The sequence below is a fragment of the Cajanus cajan genome, chromosome 2, assembly GCF_000230855.2.
Source record: "Cajanus cajan strain Asha chromosome 2, NIPB_CcT2T_4, whole genome shotgun sequence".
NCBI classification, from domain to species: Eukaryota; Viridiplantae; Streptophyta; class Magnoliopsida; order Fabales; family Fabaceae; genus Cajanus; species Cajanus cajan.
This window is the reverse complement of record NC_138518.1, coordinates 7,035,775-7,048,321: the sequence shown is the minus strand read 5'-3', so window position 1 is coordinate 7,048,321 and position 12,547 is coordinate 7,035,775. Positions and strand designations below refer to the sequence as shown.

Genomic DNA, 12,547 nt, shown 5'->3' with positions numbered 1-12,547 from the left:
TGAGTCACAAATCATTGAGTATGTGTATATATATAGTGATTTCATGATATGAAAAGGTTTGTGTGACATGTATCATATGCATGCAAATTGACAAATTGGAAAATCATATATCTTGAGATTGGTACCACATGCATGCAAATAGAGAGTCTATGTCTATTGCATCCTATATTCACATCTGACTGAATTATTTATGACTGTTATGTTGTTAATAAGTGATTTTGTCATTAGTGATGATCGAATGATATCAACTCATTAATGACTAGTATCAATAAATTTCATGTCAAAAAGCCTTTTTGAACATAATCACGAATGAAGTGATATCTTTTTCAATATGCTTAGCCTTAAAGTGTTGAATACTATTTTTGGACAAATGTATAACACTAGTGTTATCACCAAATACAAGTATATTAGATTCAAGACTCGAGTAGTATTCTAATTGATACTTAACCCATAGTAATTATGAGCAACACCTAGCAACTGAGGTGTATTTTGCCTTTGTTATTGAAAGGGATATGGAGTTATGATTCTTGCTTGCCCAAGAAATGAGACAGTTTCCCAAGAAGTGACACCCTTCACTAGTGTTCTTTCTTTCAACTCTATCTGTGGCATAGTCTACATCACAAAATCTTGCTAACACGAAATTATTGTGTTTCTCATAAAACAAACTAAGGTTACTAGAACCTACCAAATATCTAAAATGCCTTTTTATAGACTTTAGATGAGACTCTATAAGATTAGATTGAAATCTAGCATAGAGACAAACATTGAACATGATATTGAGTCTACTTATAGTTAGGTAGAGTAGGAATTCAATCATGCCTCTGTAGTTTTTCTGATCTACAAATTTTCCAGATTCGTCTTTTGTCAAGCCCACAGATGGATGCATAGCTGTGGGCATTGGCTTGCATTCATTCATCTTAAATCGTTTGAAAAGTTCCTTGATTTATTTTTGCTTATGAATGTAGATTCTGACATCTGTTTACTTGATTTGTATACCTAAGAAGAACTTTAGTTCTCCTATCATGCTCATTTCAAACTCAGTCTATATTAGCTTTGAAAACTCCTTACAGTGAGATTCGTTAGTTGCACCAAAGATAATATCATCTACATATATTTGAACAACAATAAAATTAGTTCCAGACTCTTTTCTAAAAAGAGTTGTGTCAACTTTGCCTCTCTTAAAGTCATTTTCAAGTAAAAAATTGCTTAATCTATCATACCAAGCTCTAGGAATTTGTTTCAGACCACAAAGAGCCTTTTTAAGTTTGAAAACATGTTCTTTGAACTCAAGATTTTCAAAACCGGAAGGTTGTTTGACATATACCTGCTCTTCAATAATTTCATTTAAAAATACACTCTTTACATCCATTTGATAAAGTTTTATATTATTATGAATCGCAAAAGCTAACATAATTCTAATAGCTTCAAGTCTGGCAATTAGGACAAAGGTTTCAATAAATTCAATACCTTATTACTAATTATAGTCTTGAGCTACTAATCTAGCTTTATATCTTACCACTTTTTCCTTACTCATCAAGCTTGTTCTTGAAAAGACATGTAGTTCCAATGACAATTTGATGTGTTGGCTTGGGAACAAGGGTCCAAACATTATTTCTCTCAAACTAATGAAGCTCTTCTTCCATAGATATGATCCAATCATTGTCACTTAATGCTTCGTTAATGCTTTTAGGTTCAATTTCTGAAACAAAAGCATATGATGCATTGTTTTTTAGAGTTGATATAGTTTTTACACCTTCAACTTTATCTCCAAGGATGAGATCTTGTGCACGATGATTTATGAACATCTAGTCTTTCTGAGGTCTGATTGCTTCATCTAACTTATTCGTCTGACTTATCGTCTGATCTTCAACCTCTGGTTCTTTTATCTGTTCTTCTATTTGTAAATATGCAAAGTATTCTTCTATATTTGATAGTTTCCTACCAGTCATTAAGGCATCATTAAATTTAACATATATGGATGCCTCAACCACATAGGTTCTAGAGTTGCAGACTCTGTATGCCTTTAATTCTGAATATCTAAGGAAAAAACCCTTGTTTACCTTGGAATCAAACTTTCCAAGTTGATCTTTAGAATTTAGGATATAACATTCACATCCAAATGGATGATAATATTAAATGTTGGGTTTTCTTCCTCTCCATAGTTCATAGGGAGTCTTATTTAAGAATGGTCTAATCAATACTCTATTTTGAATATATTTTGTTGTGTTCACTATCTCGACCTAGAAGTGCTTAGGTAAATCATTTTCACAAAGAAGTATTTTGGCCATTTCTTGCAAGGTTCTATTCTTTTTTTCAACTACCCTATTTTGTTCGGGTGTCCTCGGTGAAGAGAAATTGTGAAAGATACCTTATTTTTCACAAAATGTTTTAAAATTAGAGTTTTAAAATTTTGTTCCATGATCACTTCTTATGACAGATTTACAAAATCCTTTTTCATTTTGAACACGTTTGCAGAATATTTCAAAGACCTTAAAAGACTCATGTTTATGGCTTAGGAAATATACCCATGTGAATCTAGAATAGTCATCTATAATGATGAAACCATACTTTTTGCCTCCTATACGAGGTGTTTTGGTGGAGAAGGGACTTCTTGGAAGAACCGAAACTGTAATTTGACTCTATCTATTTGATGCTATTCAACAATTGCAAAGCAAAGGACGGCGGTACGTGAAGTCCAAAAAGGTGTACATCTCTATAAGCTTCCATGGGCATTGCGGGTTGCAAGTGTTGATATGGGGCCCATAAAAACTTTATGAAAAAAAGTTAATCAAGATAATATGTAAACTAAAATAAACGGTTTAGGGTTTAAGGTTTGTAAGCCAACATACCTGATTAGCTTGAATGTGTTCAAACATGGTTTTGTATCCCACAACATCGTTATGATGTTTGTTCTGGAAGTTTAGAACTCTACCCCTGCTCCATCTGCACACTAACGAGTATGTTGGAGAATTACTAGAAATCGGCACAATATATGGCATGCGATACCATGCCTAAGACATTAAAAGTGATGCACAACCTCCTATTATTTTACTCCCAACTTTCGTGGCCCTACACATTTCCCTATGCAACATGGCTAAACAAGCACTACCCCAACTATATCTTCTAGTTCTTCTAAGGTTAGTTAGTAAAGATAAATACATTAGATGAACTTTATTGCCTGTTTTGTCAAGCATCAAGACACCTCCAATCAAACCTAATAGATATGCCCTAACATGGGCGTGAAGTTGTTCCTCTGTTGGTTGTTCTAGTAATGGCAAGATGTTGTCTCTAAGCCACCTCAGTTTGATCATAGAGCCGACAAGTGACACTCCCTTCACTAGAACGATTCCAAGTATCACACATCTCCTCCCAATCAAACATTGTTGGACCAATGACAGGGAGTCCATCAATTCTAAGGCCAATTTGAAGTGCAACATCCTCTAGGGTTATGGTGCACTCCCTTATTGGAAAATGAAAGGTGTGAGTTTTAGGTCTCCACCTCTCGACCAAAGCAATTACTAGTGCATGACCAAAGCAGTATACGAAGGACAGTTTGGAGAGCTCCGACACGAAGATTATTGGCCTACTTACACTGACCCAACTTTGTGGCCAAATCTGAAATTCAAGAGAACTTTCAAGGGTTGACCTAAGTCCAACAGGATTAGAACAGAGATGGACATTAGAAAATAACATAATCGTGTAAAATATTGTTTATATTGTCACACCCCTGGTCACACTAGGAAGACATGTCCAAATATTGGTCATGCATTTAGTTCCCGCCAGCATTAATCTTTATTATTGTAATGAGCTTTAACTAAATGTATTTTTCATTTTAAATACATTAATATTATTTTTAGTACTTCCTAACTTATTTTAATAACTTATAATATATTTAATTTATTATATTTATAACTTATTAAAATTCAAACTTTTTAAAAAATTAACTTATTAAATTTATTTATTAATAAAATTATAAGTTAACAATAAACTAATTTCATTTAAATATTACATTTATTCTTAAATTTATTAAATATCTAAGTTAATAACTTATTATATATTTATTTTATTATAATTAGAACTTATTAGAATTTCTAACTTAATACAAATTTAACTTATTAAAATTATTAATTAAAAAAATTATAAGTTAATAATAAAATAAATTTATTTAAATATTACATTTATTTTTAATTTTTAAAATAGTTAAAATTATTATTTTAGTATGAATCTATTTAATAAAAAAAAAAATAACAGGACTACCCGGAATTCGGTACTCCGAAAACCAAATTTCGGCAGCCACGAAAGCACAATGGGGGAGCTCCATCACATCAGAATTCAGTCCGTAGGACCCGAATTCTGAATTCCGTTTTATTATGGTAAATAAAGTGTCAGGGTCCATTTCTATAATTTAAAAAAAAATAATATTACAGTAAAAAATTGGAGAATTGAAGCATGGGGTTGATGTGGAATTCATCTGGATATCCTAACACCAAACAATTGGCTCTACTTGTTATCCTTTTCTTCTCCATTTTCTGTGTGTGATGGGTGGAGATTAGAGAATTTGGTTTGTAAGGATAACAATAAAAGCCAACAATCTCGGGGGAAAAAAGAGAGAAGAAAAATAAAGTCTATAATGAGAGAAAATTATTACATAATTTAAAAGTATCAAATGTCTATGATCTCAACAAATTTTTATATTATTTTTTAAAGTTTTTTAATTTATAGAAAAATAGTAACATTTAATTATATGACTTATAGAGATTAATCAAAAATAATGTAATAAAAATCACATATTCCCTTTATTCTCTTTTACATGAAAAAAAACATTTTCAAAAAAAGTAAACTTTAATGATTTTATATTTATTTAATGATATTTTAAAAAAATATCATTTTGAATATATATATATATATTGTACTATCCGTACCGTAAAGCCGAGCTCCAGCTCGGCATGACAGCGCAGAACGACCTCGAATACACACCTCGGACACGCGCTGGGAGACCTGGCAAAGACGAGGTCCGTTACCTAAATAGATCATAACTGATCTCAGGCCCAAGGCCCAAGAAAACCCTAATCCATACAAAGGTACGTGCATTACTTATATGAGACTCATACTCCCTCAAACACTAACTTTAGCATCGGAGTCTCTTTTGCAGGTACCACCCCCATCTTGGAGCAACCAATGTACCAGCGAAGGAGGCTCACCGATCTTACCCAGCGGACCATCTCTACGACGGATCCCCGGTAAGAACATTTGGCGCCTACCGTGGGGCCGATCAAGACAGCTCTTATCGGCCACGCTCATGGTCGAGTAGATGCGATAGCAACACACTGCCGATCTGCAAAGCATGCGTGCCAAGCACGAAACTGACCTAGCAGCGATGCGTACCGCTAATGAAGCTGACCTAGCGGCGCTGCGCGCTGAGAATGAGCCTATTCATGCTCAGCTCCCTCGGCGTCCCTTTGATCAACCCCCTCAACCGAGTAACCTACACGAGGAAGAGGGGCACTCGATTTCTCAACCACCGACAACAGTTAGGGCACCGACTCCCAGGCCTGCCACACATCAGTCTCACGCACCGACGAACAGGTCGGCCCATGACGTCAGCAATGCTCCTACCCACGTCACGGGAAATCAAGCGACCTTCCGCCGTCATCCTTTTATGGATGGCATCATGGAAACACCTCTCCCTTTCGGATGGAAGCCTCTCCACATCGACCGTTACGACGGCACGACGGATCCGGACGAGCACATTGATCTGTATACTACACAGGTAAACCTTTACACTAATGAGGATGCTATTCTGTGTAGGGTTTTTCCGACCTCGCTCAAGGGGGCTGCACTCAACTGGTATACCCAGCTGCCTGCCGAGTCGATTGACAACTTTGGCACTCTGGTCAGACGGTTCACGACACAATATGCAACGAGCCAACCTCATCACATCACGTCAGCTGCCCTGGCCAGTCTCAGACAGAGCGACGATGAACCACTACAGACGTTCATGGAACGCTTCGCTGGCATCTCGGTGAAAATCTGAAATTTGAATCCCGAGATCGCCTTACACGCCATGCTCATGGCACTCAAGCCTGGACCGTTCGTTGACAGCCTATGTTGTTAAGCTCCTCGCGACATGGACGAGCTCCGTGCCCGTGCTGCTGGGTACATACAGATGGAGGAACACTCTGCTTTTCGCGACCAGGTTCGCGAAAAATCGCAAGCGAAGCCTGACAATGGTCACAAGGACAAGGTGAAAGTCAACAACGATAGTCAGTTCAAGAAGACTGCTAGGGTAAATAAAGGGGGGAGATACGACTTCTACACCCCTTTAAATATGCCCTGAGTACACATCCTAGAGGAGGCCAGTAATAGCAACCTGCTCACCCTGCCACCACCAGGTCACACTTCCAATAGTGCAGACAAGTCCAAGCACTGCCGATACCACAGAAACCACAGTCACACCACTGAAGAGTGTCGCACACTCCGAGACCGTATCGAAGAACTCATCCAGGCAGGTCACCTCACCTAATATGTCCAACGACAGCAGGGTCACAGAGGAGGCTACGGTGGACGAGGACGAGGTAGAGGTCGTGGTTCGGGAGCTCGCACGGACCAACCCTCTGGCTCTCAGCAAAATGCCGGTGGAGCAGTGCAAGCCGAGGTAAGCCAGGAAACAGGGTCAGCCTCCCTACGGGGAGTAATCAACACAATTGCAGGTGGCTTTGCAGGGGAGGCTCCAGCAACTCGGCCCGAAAAAGACACCTGCGCAGTATCAGCAGTGTCCACTCCACTACCTCGGCCTCGCACCAAAGCTCACCGCCGATCACCTTCACCGACGATGACTATGCTGGCGTCTGCCCCAACCAGGATGACCCAATGGTTATCGTCGTAGAGGTCGCTAACTGGGAGGTCCACAAGACGCTGATTGACCAAGGAAGCTCAGCGGACGTTCTCTATTGGCCGACATTCCTCAGGTTAGATATCCCTCACTCCCTTATCCAACCTCACACGGAGCCACTAGTTGGATTTGCAGGAGAGCGAGTACACACTCGAGGGTACGTGGACCTGCTAACAACCTTCGGAACCTCTCCCTCCACAAGGAGAATCATGGTCCGATACCTCCTCGTGGAAGCCAACACCTCCTACAACATAATCATTGGGAGGCCGACGTTAAACCAACTCGGAGCAGTGGTGTCCACCCCGCACCTCACCATGAAACTCCCAGGGAGCGACGACAAGATTATCTCCGTCAAAGCAAATTAGAAAATAGCCCAGCAGTGCTACGCCGAAAGCCTAAAAGTATCCTTGCCTGACGAGCGTTGCCGGGGTGATCCCCCCATAGTGGCTCACATCACCCACGTGGATATCACTGACCTCGACCCGAGGTCCGACTCCCATGATGAACGACCGAGTCTCATCGACGAGCTCGATGACCTCCAGATCGGGAAACTACCTGGGCAGTGCACGAAAATTAGCAGGCAGTTAAGCTCGGAGTTACGGTAACAGCTCGAAGCTGAAATCCTCAAGAACGCCGACCTCTTTGCATGATCCAGTGCCGACATGCGAGGTATAGACGCTAACTTCATTTGTCACAGGTTAGCAATTCACAAGGAGGTGAAGCCCGTCGCTTAGAGGAAGCGGAAGGTTGGTGGTGAAAGGTGGGAGGCCATCACCACCAAGACGCAAAAGTTGCTAAACGCTGGCTTCATCGGTGAGGTCAGGTACACCACATGGCTGGCAAATGTGGTTCTAGTAAATAAGAGCTCGGGGAAGTGGCGCATGTGCGTCGACTACACCGACCTAAACAAAACATGCCCCAAGGACTCGTATCCCTTGCCGAGCATCGACAGGCTGGTTGACGGAGCATCCAGGCACGCCCTTCTCAGTTTCCTTGATGCTTACTCTGGGTACAACCAGATCATGATGTACCCGCCAGACGAGGTACATACATCGTTCATCACCGACCACGCCAATTACTGCTACAGAGTGATGCGCTTCGGCCTCAAAAACGCAGGGGCCACTTACCAGCGGCTGATGGAAAAGGTTTTCCATCACCAGATCGGGCGAAACATGGAGGTCTACGTCAATGACATGGTGGTCAAGACCACCTCATTCGAAGCTCATGCTACCGACCTGGCTGAGATGTTCAGCCAGATCAGGAAGCACAACATGCCTCTCAACCCAGAGAAGTGCGTCTTCGGCGTCCAGGGGGGTAAGTTCCTTGGCTTCATGATCACCAGCAGGGGGATTGAAGCCAACCTGGAGAAATGCAAAGCCATCATTCAGATGCAAAGCCCCCAGACTGTGAAAGAAGTCTAACGTCTCGCAACAAGGTTGGTCTCCCTCTCCCGATTTATCCCCAGGTTGGCGAAGAAGGAAGGGCCAATCTTCATCCTGTTACGGAAGCCAAAAAACATCGAATGGACGAAACAGTGTGAGGAAGCTTTCCGAAGCTTCAAAACCTTCCTCACAACCCCGCTAATCCTTTAGAGACCGGACCACCAGGCCAACCTCCTATTATATCTGGCAGTAGCAGAAGGCGCGATCAGCGCGATTATCGTACAAGAGCACCAAAAAATGAAGACACCGGTCTACTTCATCAGCCGAGTCCTCCAAGACGCCGAGAAACGATACCAGACGATTGAAAAGCTTGCGCTAGCGCTCATCACCGCAGCTCGGCGTCTTTGGCCTTACTTTCAGAGTCACCAGGTAATAGTCAAAATTGACTACCCAATCAAGCAAATCCTGAGAAAGCGAGAGCTCGCAGGGCGGATGATAGCATGGTCAGTCGAGTTATCTGAGTTCGGCATCCAGTACGAGAGCCACGGAGCTCTGAAAGCTCAATGCTTGGCCGACTTCGTAGCTGAACTGAACTCGACCTCGGCCGATGAACCACAGGTATGGACCTTGCATGTTGATGGGTCTTCCAACTCTAAAGGTGGTGGTGCATGTATCATCTTGGAAGGACCAAATCAAGTCACTTTGGAGAAATCCCTCAAGTTCAGCTTCAAAGTGACCAACAACCAAGCGGAATATGAGGCGCTTCTCGCAGGACTGAGGCTAGCTCGCGACCTCGGGGCACAAAGAGTGAGTTGCAACAGCGACTCAAAACTCATGGTGGAACAGCTCAGCAGGACGTACCAGGCTAAGGATGTTCTTCTACAGCGGTACTTCCACGCTGCATCACACCAGATCTCGTCCTTCGACGAGTTCACTATACAACATGTACCGCGAGAACAAAATACCAGAGCCGACCTCCTATCAAAGCTCGCCAGTACCAAGCGCCCTGGACAACATTGGACCATTATCCAAGAAACCTTGCATTCGCCCAGCTTGGACGATAAGATCGTCAACGCCAGCAACAGCGAAGAACTAGGGTGGATGACAGGTATTTGGAACTACTTGAAGTCAGGAACCTTGCCCGAGGATAAAGATGAAGCTCGGAAGACGAGGGTAAAAGCGGCTAAATTTGTAATTTTCGGAGACGAATTGTTCAAGCGCGGCATCTCCACCCCTCTACTCAAGTGCTTGACCATACCTCAAGCCGCTTATGTCATTGAAGAAATCCACCGAGGCATATGTGGCATGCATTCTGGAGCGCGCTCGATGGCGACCAGGGTACTCCGAGCTGGATACTACTGGCCCACCTTGAAATCGGACTGCCAAGCCTACGTGCAAAAATGTAAAGAATGACAACAGTTTGGCAACACACATCGGCAGTCGCCCGAAGCCCTCCACCAGATGATGTCTCCGTGGTCGTTCGCCTAGTGGGGAATGGACATCCTGGGACCGTTTCCCCCTACGAAAGGTCAACTCAAATTTCTCCTGGTGGCAGTTGATTATTTCACCAAGTGGATCGAGGCATGCCCACTCGCCAAGATCACCACCGACAATGTCCAAAAATTCACTTGAAAAAACATCATATGCAGATTCGGCATCCCTCATTCCCTCGTCACCGATAATGGCAAGCAGTTCATCGCATAAAGCTTTGAGTACTTCCTCCGAGAGCTCGGTATCAAACACCTTCCAACCTCGGTGGAACACCCCCAGACCAATGGCCAGGCCGAAGCCGCCAACAAGGTCATCCTCCGAGAACTTAAGAAGCGGCTAGGGAACGCTAAAGGACAATGGGCCGACGAACTCCCTAGCATCCTGTGGGCATACCATTGCACCCCCTAGTCAACAACGCAAGAAACGCCCTACAGGCTGACCTACGGAGCTGACACAATGATCCCAGTGGAAATCGGAGAAACATCTCACCGACGCCAGGTCTTCAACGAGGAGCAGAACGCTCAAGAGTTAGCAGCCGACCTCGACTTCATTGACGAGCTTAGAGACGAAGCTCAGATTCATGAAGAAGCCTGCAAACTTCGAGCTTCCAGAAGATACAATACGCGAGTACGACCTCGCTCTTTCCGAGTTGGAGACTTCGTTTGGCGACTGTTAGGTGAAGCACGGAAAGACGCATCAGACGGAAAGCTTGCACCCAACTGGGGTGGCCCATTCCGAGTTGTAGAAGACTTAGAAAATGGGGCATACAGGCTAGAAGAACTCAGCGACAAAGTCATTCCGCGGACTTGGAACGCCACACATCTTAAATTCTATTTTAGCTGAACTTGTAAGAATGAGCTGTGCACTCTTTTCCTGCCTCAGCTTTTTGTCCCAAAAAATAGAAAAATGGGTTTTGGCTGAGAGGGTTTTTAATGAGGCACACATATACAATCAATAAAATAACTCATTCCTTTCCATTCATATTTTCTTAATTTTACATTATTTTACCATAAGATGGTTTATGCTGGATCCGAGGTCGAATCCGAACCGTAGCACAATACGTTTACGCCGACGTATCTTGCTCTTAAACAAGGTCGAGTTCAAACCTTAATACGTTTTGCTTAAACCCAAGGTCGAGTTCGAACCTTGATATAACCCATATTACTCTTAAATCGAGGTCGAGTTCGAACCTTAGTCTGAGTTACCTTACGTAAAATCGAGATCGAGTTCGAACCTTAGCACGACTTATTTCACTATAAAACCGAGGTCGAGTTCGAACCTCGGTACAATTTATTCTACTTTACGCCGAGGTCGAGTTCGAACCTTGGCGCGACTTATTTCACTATAAAGCCGAGGTCGAGTTCGAACCTTGGCATGATCTATTTCACTCTAAAGCCAAGGTCGAGTTCGAACCTTGATACAATTTATTCTGCTCTACGCCGAGGTCGAGTCTGAACCTTGGTACGATTTATTTCATTCTAAGCTAAAGGTCGAGTTCGAACCTCGGGACAAATTATTCACATCAGACCAAGTTTGAGCCCCGGAAAAGCGCAAAACACACAAGCGCAAAACACACAAGTTCAAAAACAGAAGAACTATGGAAAGCTCAAAGAAAACAATATATACAAGACCAAAATAAACAAAACTATTACAAGGATGGCCTAGGCAGAGGCTTTGTCGCTCGAGCTGTCCTGAAGGTCATCTTCTCTTACCAACTTCCCGAAGCGCACCTCCATCTCCACATGCATTGCCGAGAAGTCGATCCCGGGAGCAAGCAACCTCGCCTGGCGAGCTGCCTTCAGAAATCCCCTCTTATGCTCAAACAAGACGGCTCGCTCAGTGTCAACGAGCTTCTTCTCTAACTTGGACCTCTCCGCTACCATCTTCACAAGGTCCACCCTCAAGGCGACAACCTCCTCTTCTTTCCCACCAAGAAGCACCTCGTCACAAAGACGCTTCTCGGCCGCCGCCACCAAATCAGCCTTCAGAGACGTCACCTCATCTTCTAAGGAACGCACTCGACCCCGGGAAGAGGTGGCGAGCTCCTACAATTCACCCACTTGGGAAGCATAAGTCTCATTAGACCGCAAGGCGATCTCTAGAGACTTTTGAACCCTTGCGAGATCTCCCCTTGTAGCTCGAAGCTCAGCCTCATTCTGCCTTTTGGCCTCGCCAAGGGCGGCCCCCAGAGCCTTGTTCTCCTCCTCCAGCGGTTGGACTCGGCCCCTCATCTTCTCAAGGTCTTTCTGCTGCTTGGCCCACTTGTGCTTCCAATGGTCCACAATGGCCATTGCCCTCTGTAGAAAAACCTCAGCAGAATCAAGGCCTTCCATTGGCCTGGCCATCTCGATCATGGCTTGATCGGCCGAACTCAGTGACTCCTTGGAGAATAACTTCTCCGAGGTCACCCCTGCACTCCACAGAGAATTTATGTCCTCCGAAGAGCTAACATGATCCAGCCGCACCCGAGAACGATCCTTCCCTAAGCGATGGGCGAGATACTGGCTTCTGGGATGCTCCTTCGACGAGCCTGATGGCGGCGCCGAGGTTGCGGGAGTAGATGTTGGGACCTCGGAGCTCGGCCCCTGATGGAGAAGGTAGGAGGAGTGAATGTAGTTCTTCTCCTTAGCTTCTCCTAGGCACGGATCTTCTTCAAAGGAGATTGAATCCGAAGCTCAAGAACACTTGAATGAAGATGAATCTCGGATGGAAAGAGGCCTAAGCCTTGGAGGGAAGTATCCAAGCTTAAGAAGCAATGGATTGCTCACTTCAAAACATGGTG

The 12,547-nt window shown here is 43.6% G+C and overlaps 2 protein-coding genes across 2 annotated transcripts; both read left to right on the top strand.

Moving 5' to 3' along the window:
* Positions 1–8,571: 8,571 nt before the first annotated feature.
* LOC145954665 (uncharacterized) lies at positions 8,572–9,687 on the top strand. Its single transcript, XM_083069352.1, has one exon. It carries the CDS (start codon positions 8,572–8,574, stop codon positions 9,685–9,687), a length of 1,116 nt encoding a protein of 371 aa, XP_082925478.1.
* Positions 9,688–10,221: 534 nt separating this feature from the next.
* LOC145954664 (uncharacterized) lies at positions 10,222–10,608 on the top strand. Its single transcript, XM_083069351.1, has one exon. The coding sequence runs from the start codon at positions 10,222–10,224 to the stop codon at positions 10,606–10,608; it is 387 nt and encodes a 128-aa protein (XP_082925477.1).
* The last annotated feature ends 1,939 nt before the right edge of the window (positions 10,609–12,547 follow it).

What these genes read in the sequence shown, in the direction of transcription:
- LOC145954665 (XM_083069352.1), top strand. Translation starts at nt 8,572, where the DNA reads ATGAAGACACCGGTCTACTTCATCAGCCGAGTCCTCCAAGACGCCGAG.
- LOC145954664 (XM_083069351.1), top strand. Translation starts at nt 10,222, where the DNA reads ATGATCCCAGTGGAAATCGGAGAAACATCTCACCGACGCCAGGTCTTC.